This window comes from Belonocnema kinseyi, chromosome 5 (assembly GCF_010883055.1).
Source record: "Belonocnema kinseyi isolate 2016_QV_RU_SX_M_011 chromosome 5, B_treatae_v1, whole genome shotgun sequence".
NCBI lineage: Eukaryota > Metazoa > Arthropoda > Insecta > Hymenoptera > Cynipidae > Belonocnema > Belonocnema kinseyi.
In genome coordinates, this window is record NC_046661.1 from 140,680,791 (window position 1) to 140,707,792 (window position 27,002).

General features: G+C 27.8%; 1 protein-coding gene across 4 annotated transcripts; it reads right to left on the bottom strand.

The window, feature by feature from the left end:
* Window positions 1-319: 319 nt before the first annotated feature.
* LOC117173107 lies at window positions 320-25,090 on the bottom strand. 4 transcript variants are annotated; one of them, XM_033361494.1, is made up of 5 exons: window positions 24,916-25,090; window positions 24,683-24,781; window positions 15,135-15,369; window positions 4,374-4,681; window positions 320-473 (listed from the first exon to the last, which is right to left on the bottom strand). In XM_033361494.1, exons 3-5 carry the CDS (start codon window positions 15,190-15,192, stop codon window positions 324-326), a joined length of 516 nt encoding a protein of 171 aa, XP_033217385.1. In that variant the 5' UTR covers window positions 15,193-15,369; window positions 24,683-24,781; window positions 24,916-25,090; the 3' UTR covers window positions 320-323. The 4 variants fall into 4 exon arrangements, with proteins under 4 accessions (XP_033217385.1, XP_033217384.1, XP_033217386.1 ...); XM_033361493.1 differs by lacking the exon at window positions 24,683-24,781; XM_033361495.1 differs by lacking the exon at window positions 24,683-24,781 and having other exon boundaries at window positions 15,135-15,381.
* Window positions 25,091-27,002: the final 1,912 nt, after the last annotated feature.

Genomic DNA, 27,002 nt, shown 5'->3' on the forward strand with positions numbered 1-27,002 from the left:
TTTGAGTCCAGTGTGAGGGAGTTGTTTGCAAATAGCTTTGGACTGAATTCGGGGGGATCCAAACCTAAACAGTCAGGGCCGCTTGAACCGTTTCCAATGGGTCAGCAGTTCTAGAAAAACCAAGAGAGGGGGGGGCTGAAACCTATAGTTTGGAGTAATAGTTGAATCTTGTGGATTCAGGAGAAAATAGAAAGTACATACAAGTCATTTATAATTTGGCTCAATTACATTGGATCATTCACAAAACCTTCAAATTTAATTAAAATACAATTTAAGACACAAGCAAAATTTTCTAAAAATATTTTTATTGCATTTTTCACCAATTAGAACCGACCTTTTGATCGATTTACATATGCCGTTAGCTGAATTCGATATTCTTGTAGCCTACGCTGATCTTCTTCTACTTTTCTTAATTTTTCATCCTCAACATGTTCCTCATACACTCTATAAGCACGGAGATATATCCAGCGATTCTGTAAAAAAATTATTCTTTCATTTCTCATTTTAGGTATTAAAATAAAGCTCGAAAAAACAGTCGAAATTCGAACTACGAGTAAACTGAGACTATGATTGGAATCCCAGTAGTAATGAGAAATCACTAGTTTATTTCAAGAAGTTAAGTATTTACTTTATGAAATAAATAATGGTAACTGAGTTTCTTTTTTGAATAAGAAACGATTTGGTGATATGCTAGACTTATTCTGTAACTGCAACTGTGACAATTCTTACTTCTTTAGTTACTTTCGTGATGTGGGTCACCCTTCACGAAAAATATAGTATTTTAAGGAACTTCGTCAATTTAAAAGGATTTGATTGAATCTCCACAAATTTCAAGGGATTTCTAGAGAACTTTAGGGAATGAATTTGAAATATGTTATTTTCAAGAAATTTTAAATTATTTCTAGAGATTTCTACTTACAGTCGAATCTCCCTTATCCGAGCTATTGTGGACCGGCCCCAACTTGGACAATCGTAAGACTCGGATAAAACGGATTTATAAATAAAAGAAAGTCTCAGTACAATAAACTGAAATTATATTCAAATAAATATTCAATTTGTACAACTACATGCTTTAAAAAATCAAAATTTATTGCAGGTATCATTGCAATTCCTTAATAACATTCAAGATACATTCCTCCTGCATCGATACACTTAGTCCGGCGCGTCCGCCACTCGTCAAGAGCCCGCTGGAAGTCGGTTTCCAGAATACTGTTGAGAGCCTTTGTTCTCGAAGCTTGAACCGCCTCAATGGAATCAAATGGACGTCCTTTGAGCTCTCTTTTCATTCGGCGAAACAAGAAAAAGCCAGGTGGAACCAGGCCTGGGCTGAAGGGGGGGGGGGGTAACGTTGCCACGCCGAATTTCGCCAGCAGATGTCGCACAACAAACGTACCGTGGCACGGCCCGTTGTCATGATGAAGTTTCCAATTCTTCGCAATGGCTGGTTTTGGACTGCTGCTGGTGAAATTCAGCCTGGCAACGTCGCCTCGCCCCCTCCTTCCCCCTACAGCCCAGACATGGCTCTACTTGACTTTTTCTTGTTTCCCCGAATGAAAAGAAAGCTCAAAGGAGATCGATTCGACTTTATCGATGCGGTTCAAGCGGTGACGACAAAGGCTCTCAACAGTATTCCGGAAACCGACTTCCAGCGGGCTTTTGACGAGTGGAACGAAGAAATGTATTTTGAATGTTATTAATTAATTGTAATGATACCTGCAATAAATTTTGATCTTTGGAACTAGGCTCGATACTTATTGAACGGACCCTGTATAGTTTTGTTCCAGCCTCGGATAATCGCGAACTCGGATAAAGCGGCCTCGGATTTTTGTTTGGGACAAGCTTCCACATTCTTTTTCATTATTCGAGTGACAGGAAATATTTTATTGCGTTTTTCGTATCATTTTAAAGAAGAAATTTTTGACTTGAATTTGGCATAGTTTCCATTTTTTCATTTACTAGCCTAAATCATACAGAGATTAGAATTTGAGAATCTAAAATTTGTCACAAGAGGAAAATAGGTCGGTTTTCTCACATTCTATATCAATCCATAATTGTGAAGTATACTTTAAGTATTGTATTCTTCTAAAATAGGCAAGAGTAACAGTTCTGGATTATTAATTAATTAATTTGTGCATACACAAATTGCCAGTTCATGCAAAGGCACAGCTATCATTAAATAAATAATAAACTTTAATGTCGTGTATAACTCTTATTAACTTATTTATTATTTGTGAATATAATGACTTTAAATATTTTTGTATTCACAGCTCACATTCTCAATAGTGCCGCTCTTAATAGTGCTATTAATCCTAATCCGGCTTGGGCTCTACCCCCACTTCAGTGCTTTCCCCTACTCACCCAAAGTTCGGATCCGACTTTCTCAACAATGCCGCGTAATGCTTTTAACATCGATTTTTTTATAAACGGAATAAAACATTATTTAAGATACAAATTAAAAAATTTTAACAAAAAAAATAAATTCTTAACAAAAAAGTACCATAGTTTGTATTTCAATTATAAAAGATGAGATTCATTTGAAGCAAAAAAACCCTTTTATTACGAAAAAGCCGCATTTTCAAAAAATAAAAATTTTTTACTTAAAAAAGAAATAAAAATTTATCTAAACATTCGAACCATAAAGCCAAAAAACGAATTTTCTCTGCAAAAATTGAATTTTCAGACCAAAATATGACTTTTATGTTAAAAAATTAATTTATTCGACCAGTTGAATTATCAATTGAAAGATTATTTTTTAAAAAAATAGTTAAACTTGAACCTAAAATATGAATTTTTAGCAAAAGATGTAAATCTCCACAAAAAAATATGATTCCTTAAGAAAGTGATTCAACCAACTCTTTCCAACATAAATTCGAATATTCAAACAAGGCATAATAATTCTTAAACAAAAAGTTGCATTTTCGTAAGAAAATTATAATTTTCAAAAAATAGTTGAATTTTAAGTTAAAAAAGATTCTACAAAAAAAATTTAATTTTTAATAAAAAAGACGACTTTTGAACCAAATAGATAAGTTTTTAACAAAATAGTTGAATTCTCCACCAGACAGTTGCATTTTTATTGAAGAAAGCTGCATTTTCTCTTAAAACAGATGAATTTTTATTTATAACTTTTTTAGTGTTTGAATCTTTATTAAAAAAAGATTCCACTTGCCTTTTTGAGACTTGATTTTCTGCTAAATAGTAAAATTCTTCACAGAAAAGTATGATTATTTAAAAAAATTATTCAATTTTAAACAAGCAGTTCCATTTTTGTCCAAGAAAAATAAAAATTCTACTAAAACGTGTGGATTTTTAAATTAAAAAGACAAATTTTCGAAAAAGAGGTGAATTTTCATCCAAAAAGATTTCAGATGACTGCAACACAAAAATAGGAATTCAAAGGAAAAGAAAATTTTTTCTCAGGAATAGTTCAATTTTCATTAAAACAGTTGCATTTTCCCATGAAAGATGCAATATTTATATTGAAAAAAGCGAAGTTGTAAATCAAAAAGTCAAATTTCTAGAAAAGTACTCATACAAAAAATATTTCTGTTGATTTATTAGCAGCAAAATATGAATTTTAAACAAAAGGTAAATTTTTTACAAAAAGAGCTGAATTTTTTAAAATCAAAACAGTTCAATTTGCAAACAAAAAGGATGCCTTTTTAAGAAAATTATTAAATTTGAAGCCAAATAATAAAATTTATAAATATAAAGATAATTAAAGTACGGTCCTTTATACGCAATTACACTTTCAATCCTGAACTAGGCATTAATGCGAGCGCGGTACTATTAAGAAAGGGCTTTCCAAATTTGTTCGCGGCACTATTGAGTAGGTGGACTGTACATATTTTTTAAATGCAAAAGTAGGTAAAGAAGTAACTAAGAAAAAGTTACATAAAGTTAGATTTTAAAACAGCAGTAACGAAAGAGATATCTATTTCCCGTTTAAATGTAGCTTACCCAACTTATCATATTTAGGAACAGCACACGAGAAAAATAAAGCCATACAAATATTAAACTCTACACGGAGAGAAGTTTGGTAGAGCCGTTCACCCAACACGTACAATTTTCGCGCCTGTCACACAGTGAACAGCGCCACTTCTGTTTAGTACAACGACTCCACTGATCATGAAAAACCATTACCCCGAACAAGCCGAACCGCTTGATCAACAGTATAGTCGAGCCGTTCTGTAAGCGCGGAGGTTGTGGCATAGTCCTGCGCTTGCGCAGATTACGAGAGTATAGCACCCACATTTCGGAGCGGCTGATCTTCGTAAGTTCGGGGTAACCAAACCGAAGTGCAGCAACTCTCTCAAAACTAACGCGACGGTTTTACATAAATTCTCTTCGTGTAGGTTTTAGAGTGTACTTACTTTAGATTCACAAGAATAAGAATAAATATCCTTTAACCATTGATCAGGTTTAACGAGAAAACGCTCGAATTTTTCACCATGTGGACCCTCTACAATTCTGTATTCATGAAATTCTCTCTCTTGGTATGTTTGAAACGAGTCTTTGAATGGGATAACATCATGAGTTTTAAAGTTGACTTTTGTAAGAACCAAGCCCTTGCTTTTGTGCACAATGTATTGTTCACCGGGAGCAAGTGGTCTCCCATCTACATAAAGAGGAACATTACTTGGAGATTCTTCACTGCTATTAGATGTAGTTGAACCTGGTTCTGTAAAAATACAATACAAATGCATGAAGTAGAGCAAGATCGTAATTTTTCATATCACATACTAATTTACATAGGTCATGCTGAATGTTTTTAGATACTCAAAATCTGGTGGGCCCACAGAAGTCAGAGTTGATGAATTAGAAAGAGCATTGCTGTCACTTAATAGTAAGAAATTATAGAACACTTTAGTTAACTGGTTTTAAGGCGGGATCGGGAAGAGTGTTAGTTTGGATCTGTCACTTTACGGTGATCGTGTTCAAGATGCGCGATTTTCGAGAAATAATTTTCCATGGGTACTAAGTTTGGTTTAAATCAAGAGCAATTTCATATTTGGAGGACTTTGCCCCATGACATGCATGTCTTTAATTTGTTTACTGAATTTAGACGTGAGAGGCAAAGTCTAAAAGATAAGTCGTGGTTGGTTCTGCGATTGATACAATCTTTAGGATCGCTGTTATTTCCCGATAAGTGATATTACGGCCTTTTTGACTAGGTTCTTCACAGTGGCAAAATTTTCAATCGTCACTGCAGTAGAAGGACACCCAGAGCGCGTCTTATATTTCAGACTTTACCTTTAACTTCTAAATTCAATAAACCAATTTAAGACAAATGTCATCGGACAAAAGTGCCTAAAATCCCCCACTAAGCTAACCTTCAGTCTTCCCGCTTCAGGCTCTAGATCAGTTAACTGGAGTGTTCTATACTACCCTACTATTTAATTGTAGGAACGCTCATGCTAATGCATTACCTTCGACTTTCGCAGGCCTTCCTGATTGTTAATATCTAAAAACTTTCAGCTTGACCTCTGTATTGAAGAGCCTAGAAGTCGTACGTAAATTTCGTAAATTACTTTACATGTTAAGGGTAGGTATAAGATTAAATAAAAATTAGGATTCATGGTAGTATGGTCCGCCACTACTTCGTCAACACCTCTACTTCTACAAGATAGTTTCAAGTCAGCAAATCACTACAAAACAAAAATTACAAAGATTTCTTGGTTAAGAAGCTGGTTGCAATCGCAATGTAGTGCTTACAGTCGTACCTAGTGCATTAAATTAAAAAATGAGATGTTGCTTTATCGAGCATTGTAACAGTATTTGTAGTTCGTCTACAAATTAAGTAAGATGCTTTTCTGATATTTTCAACTCACCCTCCCTCATATAGTTTGTTAGCTAGTTAGCCTATTGTGCCCTGTCTGTGTTAATTCTCAATGCCGTACTCTAAATCTGACCATCGTCGTCGAATGTTTTTGGCTCTCGGTGCTTTCATTGTTACCAACATTCTGAGAATATAGCTCTCAAAGTGATCCTCACCCACTCTGCCATTCGACAATCTCTCGAGCAGGCCGCAGTTGAAGAATACGTTCAGACTAGGGTGGACGGAACAATCCCTCTGAGGTAATCTGTTAGATGCACAAATTCGAAGCATTGTTCTGGTGTGTTATCTAAGTGTATCTCTGTGTGTGTTTATTATTTGAAAGCGTCGAGCGACCATCCAGCGTGGTTCCCCCGTAAGAGCCCCAAGCGCCAAAAGGTCGCTGACTCAATTTCGAGTCTTTTCAAAATCGGCTTTAATCTTCAAGGCTGGGCCCTCGACAAAGCATATTTATCCTTAGTACAACACCAGCTTTTTCTAAGGGGATCTACAGTTTGAGTTGGGTTCCGAACCACCGAAGCCCCAGTAAGAGAAAATGCAAAAATTTGCATTGGTCCCGGCTTAGGGATCCAACCCCAGTCTTAATAATTCAACTCTTTTGTCAAAAATGCGTTTTTTTAAACTTAAGGGTTCCAAATTTCGAATTAGAAAATCATTTATTACGAAATCACAAGTTTTATCGATTGCGAAATTATAATGTTATTACGTTCGATATGAGTACATTGCTGAAAAAAATATTGTGTAGCAACAAAAATTTCCTTACTGGAAATTGTGTGCAAAATTGCAATACTTTTTTAGCCCCTGCTAGTAGAAGGGATTAATTATTAATTTTTTTTAGTTTCCTTCATACTCTATATAAACTATATTTAAGCCATAAAAATCGCTTAATGGAATTTTTCGTCGTTTAAAGTCTTTGATTTTTCAAAATTCGCTCATAAATTTTGTAAAGTGTTTTTTTAATTGGCAATTGGGGAATGTTAGTCATATAATGAGAGGAACTTAACACTCAGATATGAGCCAAAAATAAGAGGACGCTGTCCACCCACACTTCTTTAGCTACAGCCTCTCTTTTGTTGTTGTTGTAAATTCAACTATTTCAATTAAAATGAATATATTTTGTTAACGGGTCCTCTTTCTTGGTAGTAAATTAATCCTCTTGGTTAAAAATTTATTTATTTTGTTAAAATATGATATATTGTTCAAGAATCATCTTTTCGGATAAAAATTCAACATTTTTTTTATGAATATTTGTTTTTTTTATTGACTGGAAAGACTTTTTTAATGAAAATTTGACTCTTACTGGAAATTTGTCTTCTTGTCTTGAACATTTTACTCACAAAAAAATGAATTCTTAACAACAAATGTAATAGTTGATATTTTCACCAATATAAGGTTTTCATTTTTGATAAAAAAAAACAGCTTAATTAAAGCACGAAAGAAAATTTGTTAGCAGGAGTTAAATTTTCAAATGAGAAAGATTTTTTAGTTAATAAAGAAAACGAAATTTATCAAAAAGAAATAATTTTCGGGACAAAAACAGGAGTTTTTAACAAAATAATAGAGTTTTCAACAAAATGGATGATGCAACAAAATATATGAATTTTTAATAAAGAAAATTAATCTTTAAGGAAATACGGACATTTTTTTACCAAATAGTTAAATTTTCAAGAAAGGGTGTTAATTTTCTTTTTAAAAAGATATCAGTTTGACAAAATATTTAAGTTTTCAAACCAAAATATACAATTTTCTACAAAAAAAAGTAGAATTTTAAACCCAAAATTATACATTTTCTACAAAAAAGATCATTTCGAATGAAACGGTTCAATTTTTGAACAGATAGTCAGATTTCTAGTTAAAAACTTTATTTTTAAATAATAAAAACGAGTTTGGAAATAGAATCGTGAATCATAAACCAATCAAATGAATGTTCACAAAATTATTATTTCTTTTTTCTTCTTCAAAATTTAATTATTTTGTTGAAAATGCCTATATATTATTGAAAATTCTAATTGGTACTTGAAAAATCATGTACTTGGTTCAAAATTCGTTTAATTTAGTAGAATTAGTAATTGAGTAATTTAATTTAGTAGAATATTTTACTATCTGAAAATGTAAGTATTCTATTTTTATGTGTATAATTTATCTTTTTAGTTGAGAATTCATGTATTTGGTTCAAAACAAAAATTTTTTTAGTTGAAGTTTCATCATTTTAGTTGAAAATTAACTTTTAACATTCTTTTTTTGTGAAAAATTTACCTTTTTGTTAAAAATGTAATTTTTTCGTTAAAAATGTTCTGTTTTGTAACAAATTTAACGATTCTATTTTTTCTTGAAACTTCATTTCTTTGTTCGGAAAAAATTATTTTGTTAAAAATTCTTTTTTTTTTATATATAAAACTCATCTTTCGGGATTAAAATTCCACTCTTTTGTTAAAAATTCTTATTTTTCGTTGAAATTGATTTTTTTAATTGAAGCTGTAACTGTCACATTTTTGTTTGAAACATTATATTTTTAGTTAAAAATTAATTCATTTTGCGGAAAATTGCTGAAAAAAAGTTGAAAATTTATATACTTTATTGAAACTGTATCTTTTTGGTAGAAAATTCATCCATGAATATGAAATTTAATTCAATTTTTGAGAATTAATTTTTTTGATTTGGTTAAAAATTTTGTTGAAAACTGATATTTTTTCAATGAAAATTCATGAACTTTTTTTGAAAATGAGTCTTCTTTCGTAGAAAATTAATCTCTGGGGTTGAAAGTTCAAAGAACTATTTGCTTAAAAATTCATATTTTTGGTTAAAGGTTCATCATTTCAGTTAAAAATTACTTTCTTAGGTTAGAAATTTATCTTTTTGATTTGAAAACTGAACTAAAAAAGTATGGTTGATTTTATAACTAGAAGAATTTAAAGATTGGAATATTTGAGCAACCCTGAATAAGGAAATGTTTAATGCGAATAATATGTTTTTTTATTGCTTTTCACCTTTTAAATTAAGCGCCCTTTCCAATTTAAAGCGACAGATTTTCCCGCGAAATTTAAATAACATAATTATTATTAATAAAGATAGATAGTACGATTTTTTAAATCCTAATTCAGAATGCTTATAAATGCCTCAAACGGTGAATTTTTAATTAAAAATGTGATAGTTGATATTTCAACCTAAAAGGATTTGACTGATTGGTTTTTAATTTAAAAATATCAATTGTCAACCTCAAATAGAAAATTTTTATTTTTAGTTTAAAAAATGACTTTTCAAATGAAAAAACAACATTTTCAATCAAACATTTTAATTTTCAACCAATGATATTAATTTTTAACTAAAAAACTGAATCTCTGACCAAAAAATGAATTTTTAAGAATGCATTTCAATGTTCAGCCAAATAATGTAATTTTCTACACAATTGTGAATTTTCTAACCGAATCTGTGAATTTTCAAAAAAAAAGATAATTTGAAACCAAGGAGTTCCATTTCAAAGCCAAAGAGACGAAATTTTAGCAAAATAGAGAAAATTATTTTATAGCAAACAAAATTTTTCAGTCGAAAAAGAAAAAAGCTTTTAATCGAATTCTTGAATTTTCAAAACAAAGTGGCGATTATTCAACAAAACAGTTATATTTGAACCAAAATGGATAACCATTTAAGAAATTAGTTGAACTTCCAAAAATATTATTAAGTTTTGAACTAAATAATATTTTTGACCAAAAAAGATAAATTTTTAATCAAAATTGCTATGGCAGACTTTCGAACCGAAAAATGCAAGCTTGAAATGAAAAATAATTGAATTTTATTATTAAATTCTATTAAGTGAGTTTTAATTTAAGTGGAAAAAATGAGAGAAAGAGGAAAAACTGTGAAGCCCTTCATAATTAAATAGAAATCAGGATCATTATTAGACTGAAGAACAATATTTTAAATAAACATTCAAGTTAATTTTTAGTAACTTCAAGATGTAGGGTAAGGAAAAAAAGCAAATTTTGGTTAGAAAGTAAAGTTAGTTTTGCATTTTGACCTTTTCAATTGTGGACTCCATAAAGTGTACTAAATAATTATTCAAATTGAAAAAAAAAACTAGAAGGCCCTGGACCCTTTCAAAAAAATTGACGAAATTTTAATTTTTAAAGCCTATATAAAAAAGTGGGTTTTTTAGAAAAATCCATTTTAATTCATTTTTCACTTCAACTCGTGCTCAGTCAGTCAGTTTTCGCGATTTTTCAACAAGATTTTCAGACAATATAGTTCGGAATGTTCTTCGATTGATAGAGTAGAAGAAATTCAAAAATTTATTTTAAAAAAATTGTTATTAAGTTTTTCTTTCGTGTGGCGCTTATCGCACTTCTCTAACTTCCAGCGTTTCGTTTATCGAGCGAATTTTGAGCAACAAAAAACTTCCAGCAAGAAATTTGTTAACAACAGTACAAAGAAGTTTTCTGGAAAATTTTGGCTCAATCGAATCGATATTCAAAAAATTATTAACGTCTCAAGTTGACAGCGGCAAGGCTCTCGGCCGCGGGCTGTAGCGAGTGTCTCAGATCCGATTTATAATACAGTTCCTCGGCGCCAAAAATAAAAACTAATCAAGTAATCAGTCAGCATCAAAGTATTATACCTAAATGAATAATATTGCATAATGTAAACTAATTTTTTCGTTTAATATTATATCAAAAAATCTTCATTTTATGACAAGAAATACTAACGGTCTATTACAACAAGAATGAAAAACAATCGCTATAGTTTGCGCGCGACTCTTCTAGCCGCTATCGAATTGAGACGTTAATAATTTTTTGAATATCAATTTGATAAGGCTGAAATTTTCCAGAAGACTTCTTTATCCTGTTGTTAACAACTTTCTCGCTGGAAGTTTTTTTTTGCTCAAAATTCACTTGGTAAATGAAACGCTGGAAGTTAGAGAAGTCCGATAAGCGTCACGCATAAAAAAATGTACAATTTATTTTTAGAAAAAGCCAGTTTTTTGCTTTAATCAGAAAATTAAAAAAGCTAAAACTTTTTGCAAAAATTCTACATCTAGATATAGTCATTAAATATTAAAATTCAAACATAGTCTTAAAAGCCTCCAGGGGCCTTCCCACTCCCGGCGAAATAAGTTTATGTGCCCTTATTCGATCCGGCAACTAAATTGTGTCCGTCTTCAAACATTTTGCAAAATAATATCAAAGAAAATTTTTTTGATAAATTCTCTTGAAACATCGATATAAACTAGGTAAATGATTTCCGTCGTCAACAATTTTCCGAATTCCAATAGTAGTAAATTTTATTTTAAAAATCTTTTTAAAATTCGAGAAAAATTGGATATACGGTGCAAGTCTTGAGAAATTTCGAAAAATCTTAATAAAGAAATTATTTGTTCAGCAATCCGCTTTAAAAAACGATAAAAATTTACTAGATTGTTTCCATTAGGGTGGTCCTTATCTGCAATTTCTTGAATTTCATAGCCCCCCCCCCCCCTCCCCCGCAGTTTTTAATTGTAGCGTCCAGAATATATGTTTATTGCGCGACTCACCTGAACAAAGAAATGTTGAAAAAAATAAAATTGTTTTCACAGTAAAAGCGTAATGTTTTGGAAATTCTGTTTATTTGTTTCCAGATTATCTATTATCTAAAGTCATTACTAAATTGTAAAATTGTTTGTCTTTCTTAAGTGTTTAGAAATTCGTATGCAATCATACAAAAATATTTCGTACTATTTATTTTTTTTTAACCACTAAGATTCGTATTTGTTTAAGTCTAAATTATTTCAAGGTATTCATTTGTGCAAGGGACTGTACTTGAATTACGTAACAGCTACACCTGAAAATTATCTTTTTGGTTATAAATTTTCTCATTTGTTTGACAATTTGGCAATTTCTTTAACTAGACATCCTTTCTAGTTGGAAATTCAACTGTTTTGTAAAAATGCATATTTTTGGGTTAAGAAATCAACTGTTTTCGTAGAACATTGACCTTTTGTTTAAAATTAATGCTATCTTGCTGATAAGTCTACTGAAATTTATTTGGATAAAAAATATTTTTTCTACAAATTTGTCTTTTTGATATAAGAGTTCATCTTTTTTAGTAGAAATATTGCCTTGGATAAAAATGTAATTTTTTGTTGAAAATTCCGCAATTTCCTAAAAAATTCACTTTTTGTTTAAAAATCGTATTTTTTGGTTGAAAAAATAATTCAAATCTTTTTGGATAAAAACTTAAATCTTTTTTTTTTAATTGAAATTTCACCTATTTTAGTAGAATTTTCCTTTTTCGCAGACAAAAGTGCAACTATTTGGTTGAAAATTTTAAAAAATGGTTGAAAAGTCATTCTTTTTGGTTGAAAATTCTGCTGCTTTTTTGACAATTAAACTATTTTGCAGAAAATTTACTTTTTGTCTAAATATAGTATTTTGAGATTAAAAAGAGAACTAAAATCAATTTTAGATTAAATATGCACTATTTTTTGGGAATTTCTCCATTTTATTCCATACCAATCCAGTTCAATCCACTCCAATACCATTCATTAGAAATACACTCCAATCCACTATAAGCCAATGAATTCCAGTCCAATATAATCCAATTCTTTTCAATTAAATTAAATCCATTCTAATTCTATTCAATTGATTCAAATCCAATCCATTAAAAACCACTTTAATATATTTTATTCCGTTCGAATCCCGTTCAATACACTCAAATCCACTCCAATCTCATTCATTAAAAAACAAACTCCCATCCACTTTAAGTCACTTGAGTCCACTCCCATCTACTCCACTCCAACCCAATCTACTTCAATCTAATTCATTCCACTCCTCTCCAATGCAATGAACTCCAATTCACTCCAACTCAATTCACCCAAAGCCAATTTATTCCACTTCAATACAATGAATTCCAGTCAAGTTCAATTCAATCTAATGCAATCCTTTGTAATAAAACAAATCTATCATAATTTAATCCAATTTATTCAAAACTAATCCATTCAAATCTACTCCAATCCATTTTATTCTATTCCATTCCCTTTTAGTCCACTCCAATAACTTTCATTTGAAATACACTTCAATCTAATATAAGCCACTTCAATCGAATCTATTCCAATTCACTCCAACTCAATCCACTCCAATCCAATGCAATGAATTCCAGTCCAATTTTATCCAATCCAATCGAATCCATTCCAATTCAATTCAATCCATTCTAATCAAATTAAATCCAAGTCAATTCATTCAAATCAAATCCATTCTATTACATTCCAATTCACTCCAATACTTTTTATTCCTTTTAAATCTCGTTCAATCCACTCTAATTCACTCCAATCCCAATCATTCGAAATAAGGTCCAATCCAGTCCCTGACACTCTAATTCACTCCAACCTAATCCACTACACTCCAATCTATTCCAGTTCAATTCATTCCAATCCACACCAATCCAATTCAATTCTCGAGACGAAGGGCGAGTCATACATTATTTGTTATCACGCCAATTAGCGCAAGTGTGCGTCTACATACCAACATTGGGGACACTGAACCCATCGTACCATAAGGTATAGATGTACCTAAATCTTCATCAGCCAATCAGATTTAGGTCTCAGATACTTTATAGTACACTGTACCCTAAGTAAACAATTTTATCGCATATCCTAAAAAGTGCTATTTTAGGTATTGTTTTCACCTGAGTAAAAATGTTTCGACTTGAGTTTGACTTGAGTGCGTCTCCAAGACATCGATGTCTGGTTGCGACTCAAAATTAAATCGAGACATAAGATTTTCTCTTACTTTCATGGTCACGAGAGGTAAGACGACGGTGGCTTGTCTCTAGTCGAGCCTTGTCTTGGTTGAAACGGTCGGCCTAAGCTTGTCTTAGGAAGAACCTTTTTCGACTCAGAAATAAGAATGAAATTAATAAATACAAAATTTGTAATTATTACATTAGTTATTTTTAATTTACAATTTCAGAATCTGCCTGTCTTTTCGAGTATAACCCTGCAAAATTTTCTTTAAAAAAATTTAAATTGTACCTTTCTAGAAGGATCAACTAAGCCGTTAGAAATACTTAAAAACAAACATTTTCCGAGGGGCTATTCACGTTTCAACAATAAGCGATTCTACTTTAACGCGTAGAAGGTGCAGTTTAACGGTTAAAATGGGACGTGCTCTTACCGAAAAAATGTTTCGCGCATGCGTGTGCGCATGCGTATGCGCATGCGTGGAATCGCATCATCGCGCTTATAAATTGCAATCGTCTTCGAGCATTCTCCCGTACTTCGCGACAAGTCGGTAGAATTGGAAAAAATGATCAAGATTGAGCTCGTACGAAAGCGTCTGCTCTCATTATGGACAAAACAACTTCGCCTCGATGTTCGTTCTGTTTCATTCGCACTTGTTAAAATAAATATGTACAAATTCTTTGTTTTGCATTTAAAATTCATCTTTTTTTATATCAAACACATCTTTCCTATCTAATGACGCCATTTTTTGTCGAAAATTCACCTTTGCATGTTAAAAATTATACTATTTTGTTTAAAAAATTGTCCTTTTCATCGAAAGTTAACTTGCTTTCTAAAAAAGTTCGTCCTTTTGGATTGAAAATTCATCTTTTTTATTTACAAATTATTCCTTTTTTTTTAATAACACTTTATGAAAAAAATAGTCTTTTTAGCTTTAAAGTACAACTATTTGGATTTTAATTAAAATACAACCTCTTTTTGGTCGAAAATTCAAACATTTGGTGGAAAGCTCACTTTTGCAAATTAAAAATTCAAATATTCTGTTCAAATTTATCTTTTTCGTCAAAAATTAAACTGTGTTTAATAGGAGACTCTTCCTTTTGGATTGAAAATGCATCTTTTTTGTTCAAATAGTCATCTTTTTTATTTAAAAATGAATTTTCGTGTAGAAAATTGAACATCCTCCGAAAAAGATTAATCTTTTTTGGTTAGAAAGTTCAACTGATTGCTTTTTGTTCAAATTTAATTACTTTTTGGCTTAAAATTTACATCTTTTGTTTAGTAATGACATTTTTTGCCGAAAATTTACCTTTGCGAGTTAAAAATTCGACTATTTTGTTAAAAAATTGTCTTTTTGTTAAAAATTAAACTTTAAAATTAAAAAATTAAAATTTAACCAAAATTTTTTTTAATTTAAAAATTAAACTTATTGTCAAAAATTAAACTTTCATAAACAATTAACATTAATTAATAATAGATTTAATGTTTTCACGATGATTAATTTTGATAAAAAGAGATATTTCGGATTTCGGTATCCGAAATAAATCTTTTTATCAATAATAAATTATTTATCTGATATATTCTACTTACCAACAGTGTAGATGAAAAACGCTGAGATTACCAGCAGATTTGGAATGATGATCCTCATTGCCCCAAAATACAGGGGGGGGGGGCAATTTTTTAAAGTATTTTCTGAAGATTATAGCTGTTGGCGAGTGAAATGAACGTTGATTTTGGCGGTTTATATACTGAAACCCTTATCTTGTTTTTTCCTTGTTTTATTTTTTGTATACATTTCTTTCTTGCACGTGTAATGTTGCGTGATCTTGATAGAAGCCTTCAGTTATTTTTCAATATTGTTTACAATATTTTGCTTTTACTAAATCTTGTAAGAAGATATTGAAAAAGCAGTCGAAATGTTTCAGTTTCATTTTTAAAAAAAAAATTATTATTGTGAATGTGTTCGTTAAAGCCGAAAGAGCCTTAACGACAGAGAATTCACAATCATCACATTACAGTTGTCGATGATTAGACCTAGAATCTTAACAAGTCTGTGCGAAAGTGTGGGCGAAATACAAAGGCCAAACGCGTAACGCAAAATAAATACATTCTCGAGCGCAAAGCACAAGAAAAAAAGACTCGCGTTCCTCAGACATGCGAGTACGTTTATAAATAACTAGCAGGAAAAATTTGCTTGCTGTGCTGTGTTTGCTGCGCTATTTTTTCTCTTGCGCTTCGAGCTCACATTTGCGCACAGAACTCTTAAAGCTGTATGTCTAATCATCGACAACTGTTATTTAGTGATTGTGAATTCTCTTTCGTTAAAGCTCATTTGACTTTAGCGAACACGTTCATATCACTTATCTGTATTATCTTCAACACAAATATATAAAATAAATATTGTATTTATTTCTTTACCACAAGTTTTTATGATTTAGAAAATATACATCAATTTAATTTGTTTATTTTCAGCATCTCGCTTCTCTGAAAAGTTAATTTTTTATTTTTAATGTATTTTCAAATTTTTCTTTCCGATGCTTGTGTCTTTTATCCAAAAGTGTTACTTTTTTTAAATTAAAACTTTTTCCAAGAATATAACAAAAACCAGACTTCCTATCAAAGTTGATCAATTTTGCCTAATTTTGAATGTAGACAATTATTTACCTTTAAAATTCAAAAAAAACAATTCCAACTATTTTAATCTGAGATTATTGAATTGAAAAGTACCTTAGATTAAAAGCAAATATTTTTTATTATAAAAATAATTGGAAACCTCAAAAAATTAAAACATTCCAAACTAAATATTTTCGAAATTAAGCTTTTGATAAAAAAATGTTTAAAATTGAATTTTGGGTAATTTACAGTAAGTTTACATATTTACATCGAAAATTATCATAATTAACGGAAAATTTGTATAAATTTCCAAAAATTTATAGACATTTTTTAACAAAATTTTAGACTATTTATGGTAAGTTACCATAAATTACTGTAATATTATCATAAAATACCAAAGAATTTCATGAATTTCTGAAAATTTATAAAAATGTTAAAAAATTAATGGTGGTTAATTTATGGTAAGTCACCATATTTGTTTGTAAATTTACCATACCGAAAATTATCACGAATGACTGAAAATTAACATAAATTTCCGGCAATTTATAGACATTTTTAATTTGAAGTTTGGGCAATTTATGGTAAGTTACCATCTTTTTTTGTAAAATGACCATACCGAAAATTTCCATAAATGACAGAAAAATACCATAAATTTTCGGTAATGTATAGACCTTTTTAAATTGAATATTGGGCAATTTATGGTAAGTTATTATAAATTACCCGTAATATTACCATAAACTACCAAAAATTTTATAACTTTCCTGAAATTTATAAATATGTTTAAAATTGAATTTTGGGTAATTTATGGTAAGTTACCACATTTACCTTCAAGTAAAAAATTTTATTAGGATAATTTTCAAACCTTTTTGCCGTCTAACAGAATATTTGACAAAAATTTCTAAAAATAATAGAAAGATGATTCAAATTTTGAAAAAGCTATAACTTTTTAATTTTGGTCTAATCGAAAAATTTAACTGACATAATTTTTTTATATATTTCATATCTAGTGAGAACTTAAAATGAAATTTTCTAATCTGTCAGAAAAATATTTGTTTCTATTTTTAAACATATTTAAAAGTATATAACTTTTCTAATTTTCATCGAAGAAAATACTTCTAAAAAAAATTTCTAAATGTTCAGCAAAAAAAAAAGGAAAATCAAAATCTTCGACCAAAAAAAAATTGTTTACAAAGTTATTTAACTTTCAACTAATACAAATTAATTTTACACGAAACAAGAATTTTCAACCCAATACTTAAATCTTCAACTGAAAAAAGATACATTTTTAATGAAAATTATCAATTTTCAAATAATGTAATAGTTACATTAGGCATTTTAAAAAGTCATTGCTCAAATTTAAAAAAAACGAATTTTCAATCAATTTTTAACTAATAAGATAAATTCTAACTAAAATTGTTAATCTTTAACAACAAAAGATTAATTTTCAATTTTCCGACAAAAAGATAGATTTTTAACCAAGAGCATTAATTTTCCTCGAGAAAGTCGTATTTTCAAAAATATAGTTGAATTGTCAAACAAATAGTTCATTTTTCCTGTTTTTAAAAGGAGCACTTTTTTGAAGACGCGGTATTATCCAAAACATTTCTGGTAATTTTTGGCAATTTTTTAAGTATTACCAAAAATATACATTATTATCAATCTCGCATTTTTTTAAATATTGAAATTTCTGATTTCCAAAAAAGCAGTGACTATTTTAATGATTTTGTTAACTTTTTCGCCTTTTATATAAATGAAGAGAAGGTTACAGAAATGAAAACAATGAAAAGCCAAAAATTTATTTTAAAAAAACAATGGTTTAATAGTATAATAACGCAGTATAAATAATTATATAAAAATATATTATGAATAATAATATAAATAATAATATAAAAATATTTTAAAACCCTAAAAATAACGCAATTAGATAAATTTTTTGAATATTAAGAATTAAACACTGTTTTAATCAAGTTAAATAATTTATAATTGTTTTAGGCTCCTGAATATTTATATGGGAGCCAGTACTAGGTATATCATGCTGAAACTCAACAATCTGTTTTAAATGTTAAAAAAACCTCCATAAGTGCAAAATTCTATTTTGCGAATTTTTGACGCTCAATATAATTTTTTTATTTTTTTAAATAGAAATTGTGTTTTTTACATGCAGTATTATTTTCTACTGAAAATTAAATATTTTAATCAATTTTTTAGGCAATTTATTGCTACTTTAAGCAATTTTCTGTTATAATAAAATAAAAAAGTTTCCGTTTTTTCATAGTTTTTCGACTTATTATTAACTCTTCAGTTGGAACGAGACAATAGTCAATTAAATTTAACAGATATAAATGTTTGAACCATTTATTATTATTTGTTACCGTATCCTCTTGAGTAAGGCTGGAAGGTTGAAGTTTTTTCTAAAATCTTTCCATTTTTTTCTAGTTTTCAATTAATTGTTATTAATTCATTAAAGCAACAGGAACAGCAACGAAAGCACGATGCTCTCCCATGGGAGAGCATCGTGGATTCGTTGCTGTTCGAGTCTGCTCAAATTTGTTTGCTTTCCTAAAGGCGCTGTATAGGTGCCGAAACATTGGTCATTATTTTTTACAAATTTTTTTTATCGAGATTTGATAATAATCATAATAAAAAAGGTGAACGCAATAAAAAAGAGAAGACAGAGAATTAAGTTTTTTGTCTTCTCAGTTTTCTTTCCTCTTATTTATTTTTGACCAAAAAAAATATATAATTTTTTTCTTTTTGAGGAAAATTGTTATCTTTTTTTAAATTTCTGTAGGAACATTTTATGATTGTTTCCAAATTTGGTGTCCAAATTTGGTCATTAGATTCTTGGTCTTATTTTTAGGAATTCTGCGAATTAACTTAATTATTAGACGTTAAATAGAATTTCAAATCTAATTTTAATCTCACTTAAATTTGTTAAATTTTAATTTAGAGTAAGGTAGTAATTAATTCAAATTAAATCCTAATTTTTTTATAATTTGTTATTCTTTTCAATCATATTTTATTTGCATAATGCCAGAAATTGGCGATAAATATTTAGCTTCCACTCGATTCACCTAATATTAAGGATACTGAATAAAATTTACAAAAATATCTTTTTTTCTCTTTGGAAATCTTGTCAGACTTCATGAGGATTGCAAAACGTCTAAATATAATTTTTTTCTAAAAAAAAACACATTTGTTATTTTTCCGAAATTGAACAAGTTTAAGAGGGATATAAATAAAAAAAAATAATAATTTTCTCCTATGTTCATTTGAAACAAGAAGTAAAATTGGTAACCAAAAATTTCAACAAATAATTCCTATTTATTCTATTTCATGAATAAATTATTTAAAAATCAAATTAATATGGATACTATATTAAATTCAATTAAAATTGCTTTAAATTCTAGAATTGAAACTGAAAATATTGCAATTTCAACCAAATTAATTAATTTTTAATCAAATTGTTGAAGTTCCAGTTTAAAAAATTTAATTCTAAAGATTAACCTATTTTGTCAAAAGTTTCCCTTTTTTTAATTAAACAAATTTGTTAAAAGTTAAACTACAATTTTAAAAATTCCTTTTTTGCTCAAGAATTCCATTTTTTATTTTAACGGCTTCGTTAAAATTTGAACCATTTTGTACAAAGTTCTTTTTTTTAAGATTCATCATTTCAGTTAAAAATTTAATTCTTTGATTGAAAAAAAATCTTTTTTAATTTTTTTTTTGGTAAATATTAATTTTTGCTTTGGTTTGAATTCTGGAGTAGAAGGTTTTCATCATATTTGAATAATTACAGCCTCAACAGAGATAACATTGGATCCACAAGAATCTGGTTTTCTCCAAATTGTGAGCATTTCTCAAAAAAAAAATTTCAATAACATGCATATGTGTCAAACGTTATCTTTGCCAAGGCTTTAAATTTTGAAATGACTTTAGAATCAGTAAGTAAAAAAAAAGTTAAAAAAATGGTATGCTTATTAATAAACATTTGTCAGGAATATTAAATAAAAGGCAAGCTCAATTCGCTATTAAATATTATTACTAAAAAAGTCCAAAGATATTAAAACTTTTCATTTTTAACCAAATAAACGAATTAAAAAAAAAGTTGATTTTTCAACCAAAAAGATGTATTTTCCACGAAAAAAAAATTAATCTTCTAACAAAAAGTATATTCTTTACTCAAATAAATGACCGTTAAACCGAAACGTTGAATCTTTTAGAAAATATACATTACTTTTTAACCAAAAAGTTTAATTTTTAACTTTAAAAAATACATTTCTAAGCAAAAAATTAATACTTAGATTCTAAGTTAAAAAAATTATTCTCAACCCAAAAAAGCGAATGTTCAGCAGACTACTTAAATTTTCAATCAGAAACATAAATTTTCAGCGAAGAAGATTAATATTTTAATAAAACAGTTGAGTTAGAACAAAGTAAACGAATTTTCAAAGAAAAATTATTTTTAAAAGTTCAGTTCAACTTTCAACCAAGTGGTTGAATTTTAAACAATAAAAATAAATTTAATTCTTTTTTACCAACAAGAAAAATTGTTAACGGCAATGCATAATTTTTACCAAAAAGACAAAGTATTTTTAATTGAAAATCAAATAGTTGTATTATAAATCAAATTAATTAATTGTTAACTTGAAAAAGCAAATTTCTATAATAATACATTTTTAACCACTGAGATGAATTTTCATCGAAGAAGATTAAATCTGTAACCTAAAGTTTTAAACAAACAAAAAATAAATTTTTTAACATGAAGATTATTTTTCTACCAAGAAGACGAATTATTTTAAACAAAAAATGAAATAACTAAATTCTACATTAAAGAAATTAATGGCCAAACTAAAAAAGAAATTGATTTTTTAACAAAGTACATAAATTTTTAATCAAGATGGTGAATTTTTAAGAAAAGAGATGAATTCTTGAACAACAAAGTCGAATTTTGAAAAAAATACTTATATTTGCAACCAAACTGTTAAATTTGCAGCTCAAAAAATTAACTTTCATTAACAAAAAAAATAGGTTAATTGCCAACCAAAGAAATACATTTGTAACTACCCTGATGAATCTTTAACTCAAAAAAACAATTAATTTGTAATCAGATAGTAGAACTTTGGACTTAAAAGATTAATTTTTCACCAAAAAGACAACCAAAACTTTAAACAAAAAAATTTTAACGATAAAGATTATTTTTCTGCCAAGAAGACAAATCATTTTAAACAAAAAATAAAATGATTAAATTCTAAGTTAAATAAATTCCTAAACGAAGAAAAGACGAATTTTCAACCAAATTCTTAAATTTTTAATAAAAAAAGGTGAATTGTCAACATAGAATATGGATTCTTTAACAAAAAAGGTGAATTTTGGAGAAACTACTTATATTTACAACCAAGCGCTTAGCTTTTCAATTCTAAAAAATTAATTCCCATTTTTTTTAAATCGTATAATTGCCAACAAAGGAATTTAATTTTTAACTACGATAATGAATCTTTAACTCAAAAAAATTAATTTTGAATCAAATAATAGAATTTTTAACCGAAAGCTGAATTTTCTACCAAAAATACAAATTTTAAACTCACGATGAAAAATTCTCTACTAAAAAAATTATGAATTTCCTGTAAATTTTCAAAATTAACTATTGAAGTATTTATTATTTTTTTAAATACTGAAAAACATTTTTATAATCAGCAGCAAAAACTTTTTCTTCTTTTTTTTAATGGGCACGTTTTTGAATTAGTTTTTTTGCTGAAAATTCGACTATTCTATTTTTAGTTTAAAATATATCTGTTTTAGGTAAAAATTTAACTTTTTTTTTTTTAGTAGAAATGTAATCTTTTTGGTTATAAAATTATCTGTTTTTTTTTTTTAATTCAACTAATCTATTTTTTGTTAAGAAAGTATTTCTTTGGTTAGCCAAAAAATATTCAGTTGAAAACTCGTTTTTTGGTTGAAAATTCGTTTCTTTCCACTTGAAAATGAATTATATTAAATGAAGATGTAACTATTTCATTTTTGCTTATAAATTAATTTTTTCACTTAAAAATTAATTAATTTGTCTAAAAACTGGTTTTTATGTTAAAATTTAATTTTCTAACTGCAAATTGAACTTTTCTATATATATATATATATATTTTAAATTTATCTTTTTCAGCTAAAAATCTATATATTTTATTGTAACTTTATTTTTTGGGTCTAACTACTATTTTTTTTTTAAATTTCTTTTTTTGTGGTTGAACATTTATTTTTTTAGCATTTTATCTAATCTAATTTTGGTTTAAAACTGATGATTTTTTAGATAAAAATTTACGTACTTTGTTGAAAAAGAGTTAATTTAAAAAATGTTTAAGTCACGACTCCATCTAGTCTGAAAAGACGTTAAGAATTTTTATTATTCTCTAGTGATAATAAAGATTGCTTGAAAACTTTGAAAAATAATTTAAAATGTAAAAAAATTGTCTTTAAATCGTCCAAGTTTTCCTAGGAATTTTAAGAGAATTCGCTTATTCACTTAAAACTTTTCAAAATTCTTTGAGAGCTTCTAAAGTTTTTATTTGAAATTTTCATAAAAAATCTGCATTTTTGCATGTTTTACAGTTAAAAGTTATTTTTAATCTCTTTAAATCACATTAAAAAATGTTCCCATGAATCTAAAAAAAAATTGTTTAATCTCTTCATAATTGTTAAATCTTCTAATATTTTTAAATTATATACATTTTTTGTGCAAATTTTTTTCCAAAATTTTCAAAATTTAAAAAATTGCCCTAAAATCTTCCAGATTTTAATTTGACAATTTTAGAAATCTTTTGAAATGCTTTTAAACATTTTTTAATATTCTCTAAAAATTAATTTAAAAAAAAAATCATTTCAAATTGTCTTAGAATACTCCATTTTTTTCAAACATTTTTAAATCTTCAAAACCTAAAATAATTCTTCTGAAATTAAACTTGATCTACTTAAAATTTTCCTAGAAACCTTTAAAAAATTTATTCTTAAAATCTTTCAAAATTATTTAAAAGCTTCTAAATTTTTTCGAATACTTCAAAAAAAAAAAATTTCCGCAATTTAATTGTTTTCATCTTTCTGAAAATGTAACAAAGATTAAAAATAATAGTGTAGTGGCAAAATGTGGAGAACTTAATTTTTCCCTTTATGAAACAATCATTTATCATTTAAGTTAAAATAAAATAAAATTATTAAAATTATATTATTTAAAAAATTTTCAGAAATATTTCCAAGTTTTACTATATTTTTATTCTCTTTAAAACTGATAAATTCCTAAATATCTTTGAAACTGACTCAAATGCTTTCAAATTTTCAAAAAAATTATACATTTTTTAATCAGAATTTTAAACATCTACTCTTTTCATTTTTTTCTTCCCTTTTCATAACTTATTTTTAAGATTTTTTAAAAACGCGTATCTGTACTTTTTTTTAAATGCTGAAATTTTTTTAAATCTTTTTAAATCAACTTCTATAATTAATAATCGAATTAAAAAAGAAGATAAATTTTTTATAATTTACTTCAGATTTAAATTCTTTTCTAATCTTTTCAAAATTTCTAAAATTTTGAAATATCATTTAAAATAATTAAAAGTTTTCCTGAAAAATTTTTTTATCAAAAAAATTGTCTTAAATTCTTCCATATTCTTTAAACCACAGCAATAACAAATTTAAAAATATTACGGGTTTGAAAATGTTTAAATCAAGTTTATTTATAATCTGTTCAGACTTCTAAATATTTATGTCAGAGGAAAACACATTTTTTCGAATTTGTATGCATATTATCCACAAATTTTTTCGATTTCAGAAAAAATAATATATCTGTTTTGGGTCAAAACTTAACTATTTGTTAAAAATCCGGCTTTTTTTGTACAGAATTACTATCGTTAGTAGAAACTTCACCTTTTTGGTGAACTTTAACCATTCAATTTTTTTTTATTAAACTCACCTTTTTGATCGAAATGTAATATTTTTCGTTATAAAATTATCTTTTTTATAAGAAATTTAACTAGTCTACTTTTTCTTAATAATTTATTTCTTTGGTTGAAAATAAAACTTGAAACACACTTTGTTGAAAATTTCTTTTTCTAAAATTCTACGTATTCTAAATTTCGTTGAGATCTTCTTTAGCTGAAAATCCTTTATTATCTCCTTTATTTTCAGAAAATTTTTTTTTTAGAGAAAATTATTTTGTTTCGCGGTTTTTTCTGAACATAAATTAATACTAAGTCACTAAAAAATGAAATTTTTATCAATGAAATTTAAAATTTCTGAAAAGATGTAGGTTGAAAGTTATTTCAATGTTTAAGTGAAAATTATAATTTAATTCCTTTTGTTTTCAACAGAATAATTTTGTATTAGCTGATACATTTTTTTCACAATATTAATTTACAGAAAGATTAAATTTTAATTTTTTTTAAATTAAGTACATGAATCGAGAATCAACTTAAAGCTTATGTTATTGAATATTTAATATACTTTGTATAATAATTAAAGTTTATTTATGTTTAAAATACCCATATTTCAGTTATGTCATTTTCCAAATACTTCTGATGTTGCGAAATGAGTCTCTGAATACAATTTTCAAAATTATCCGCACATATGTTTTTAATTTTCTGGAATTGGTTTAAAAGGTTATTATTAATTACAATTTTCATAAAAATAAAACGTGAAATTTAATAGAATGATTTAAGGCTGTTGGAACGGTGCGCACAAAAATGGCGAAATCCATGAGACACTCAAAACTTACCAGCGGTCAGTGATAATTCGGTTTTGAGCCTTTAAAAATGCACTCAGAATATTTCCCCGTCGCCGAAAGGGATTCCATGGTTATAGGATATGCGCTTGCTGTCTGATTTTTTGAAACAAATCGGGTAAATCTAAACAATGATAGTAAATTGGTTAAGTGGTTGAGAAAAATATACGAATGGAGACCAAAGCGACCGACAACTGTTTGGCGCTGATCGATCAACGTTACTTGATTGCACTACAAATCATGTGTACTGTCGGTAAGGCTGCTGCTCTTGGCCGGAATTTTAAATTAGAATAAAAATACGATTTGTGTTCTATATATTGTAATTGTATTTAATAATATTTTTTCAAGTTGAAAAATGTATTATTTATTGATTTATTTACATATATTGTTGTATTGTAACGTGCAAAACACATATGGAAATAGCGCATTACGTAGAATCGTATGAATAAGGTAAGTATTATACTGACTACTCTCGCTTTACAGAACACTAATATTAATCGCATACATTTCTTATTGAAAATAACAATATCTGCAGATTTTTACAGAAATTTGAAAACGTTCGTCGTTTCAATATCGTGATACATAATGGAAATTATTGTACATAGCAGGCGTCGAATTTATTAACAAATTTTTGCAGGGAAAATTTGCAACAAATAAGTAAATAAGTACATTACCGGCGCTTACTTTTTATAAACTATTTGCTACGCCCTGATTCATTATTCTTAGATACCGAGACAGTGCACTCGAAGAGATTCAATGTAAAAAATTAACTGTTTTATTATTACTATTATTATTTTATTCATTTAATTAAATAATCAAATTAATCAAATTAAATAATTCAATCAATTAAATAATAGTAATAATAATACAGCAATTAATTTTTTACATTGAATCAATCCGAGTGCACTGTTTCGATATCTAAGAATAATGACACATTATATGTTTTCAAATATTTTGAAAAGATATTGGCAAATACGTAATTTTCTGTAATAATATATAAGGGTAAGATAAGAGAGAGGTTTCAGGAAAATATTTTAAGTAGGTATATAATATAAATAAAAATTCAATACTATTGTTTGCAAAAAAAACCGTTTTATTTAATTTTTTTATTAAAGTACTCACAATAAAAGACGTGTAAGGATATGGGAGACAATAAACGAATACACCCATTTTCTCGTTAAATAAAAGAGTAATTTCCGAATTCAGTCTATTCAAATTCCATTCAAATTCAGTCTATTTTAATCCTGTATTATTTTTATGGGAACATTTCCTTTGTCTTTGAAAGCACATGTTATTTATTTAGAAATCAACCATTTGAATTAATACGTTTATTCTCCAGGAAACTGATCAACAACTACGAGGTATTTTGAAAGTCACATTCTTTCAAATTTTGACATACAGATGGCGTCGCAATGTGAGCGGTAACGAAAGAAACGTTACCGGTAATGACGGTGATTTTTCTGCTGAAATTACGGAGAATATTATTGCGACCCAACTCTACCTATGCCAAATTCGTCATTTTGTGGAAGATACTTGTCAATCCGAACATTTAATTTTAAAAATTTCACAATGCATCGTAAATTTTAACGTACTATTATAATTGCAAAAATTTAGATAACATTTTCTCTTTTATTAATTCTAATGTGAGATTACATTAAGGTTACTTTAGAGTTACTTTACGGTTACTTTATAGTTGCGTTGTAGCGTTCATTCGGTCCGCCAGGGATGTGAGAAGTAAGCAGTGCTCCTAATTTTGGGAACTTGATGAACTGCGCTTGAGTCGCGCCAGCTACTTCATTGGTTGCTGTTAGCGCACATATTTGAAATTTTATGAATATTAAATTTAATATTTAAGATAAATAATATTTGGGAAATGCATCGTAAGTAATTTTCTAATCTTAAACTAAAATTTTGGAGTGACAGGCGAAAAAAGTGATATTATTGCTAAAACGTTAGTTATTCTGATTTAAAAAAAGCAATATTCTTAATTTATTTTCAGTTATTTAAGTGATTTAGTTTTAATTATTTCAATTATTTTTAATTATAAATCTTAACTCAAAAAATTGGATTTTTAACAAAAT

Bases quoted from the DNA above. Each gene is read 5' to 3' on its own strand.
- LOC117173107 (XM_033361493.1), bottom strand. From the start codon at position 15,192: ATGAGGATCATCATTCCAAATCTGCTGGTAATCTCAGCGTTTTTCATC. The intron at 4,682-15,134 runs GTAAGTAGAATA...GTATTTTTACAG, and splicing joins GTTTTTCATCTACACTGTTG to AACCAGGTTCAACTACATCT. The intron at 474-4,373 runs GTAAGTACACTC...ATTTTTTTACAG, and splicing joins CTTATTCTTGTGAATCTAAA to AATCGCTGGATATATCTCCG.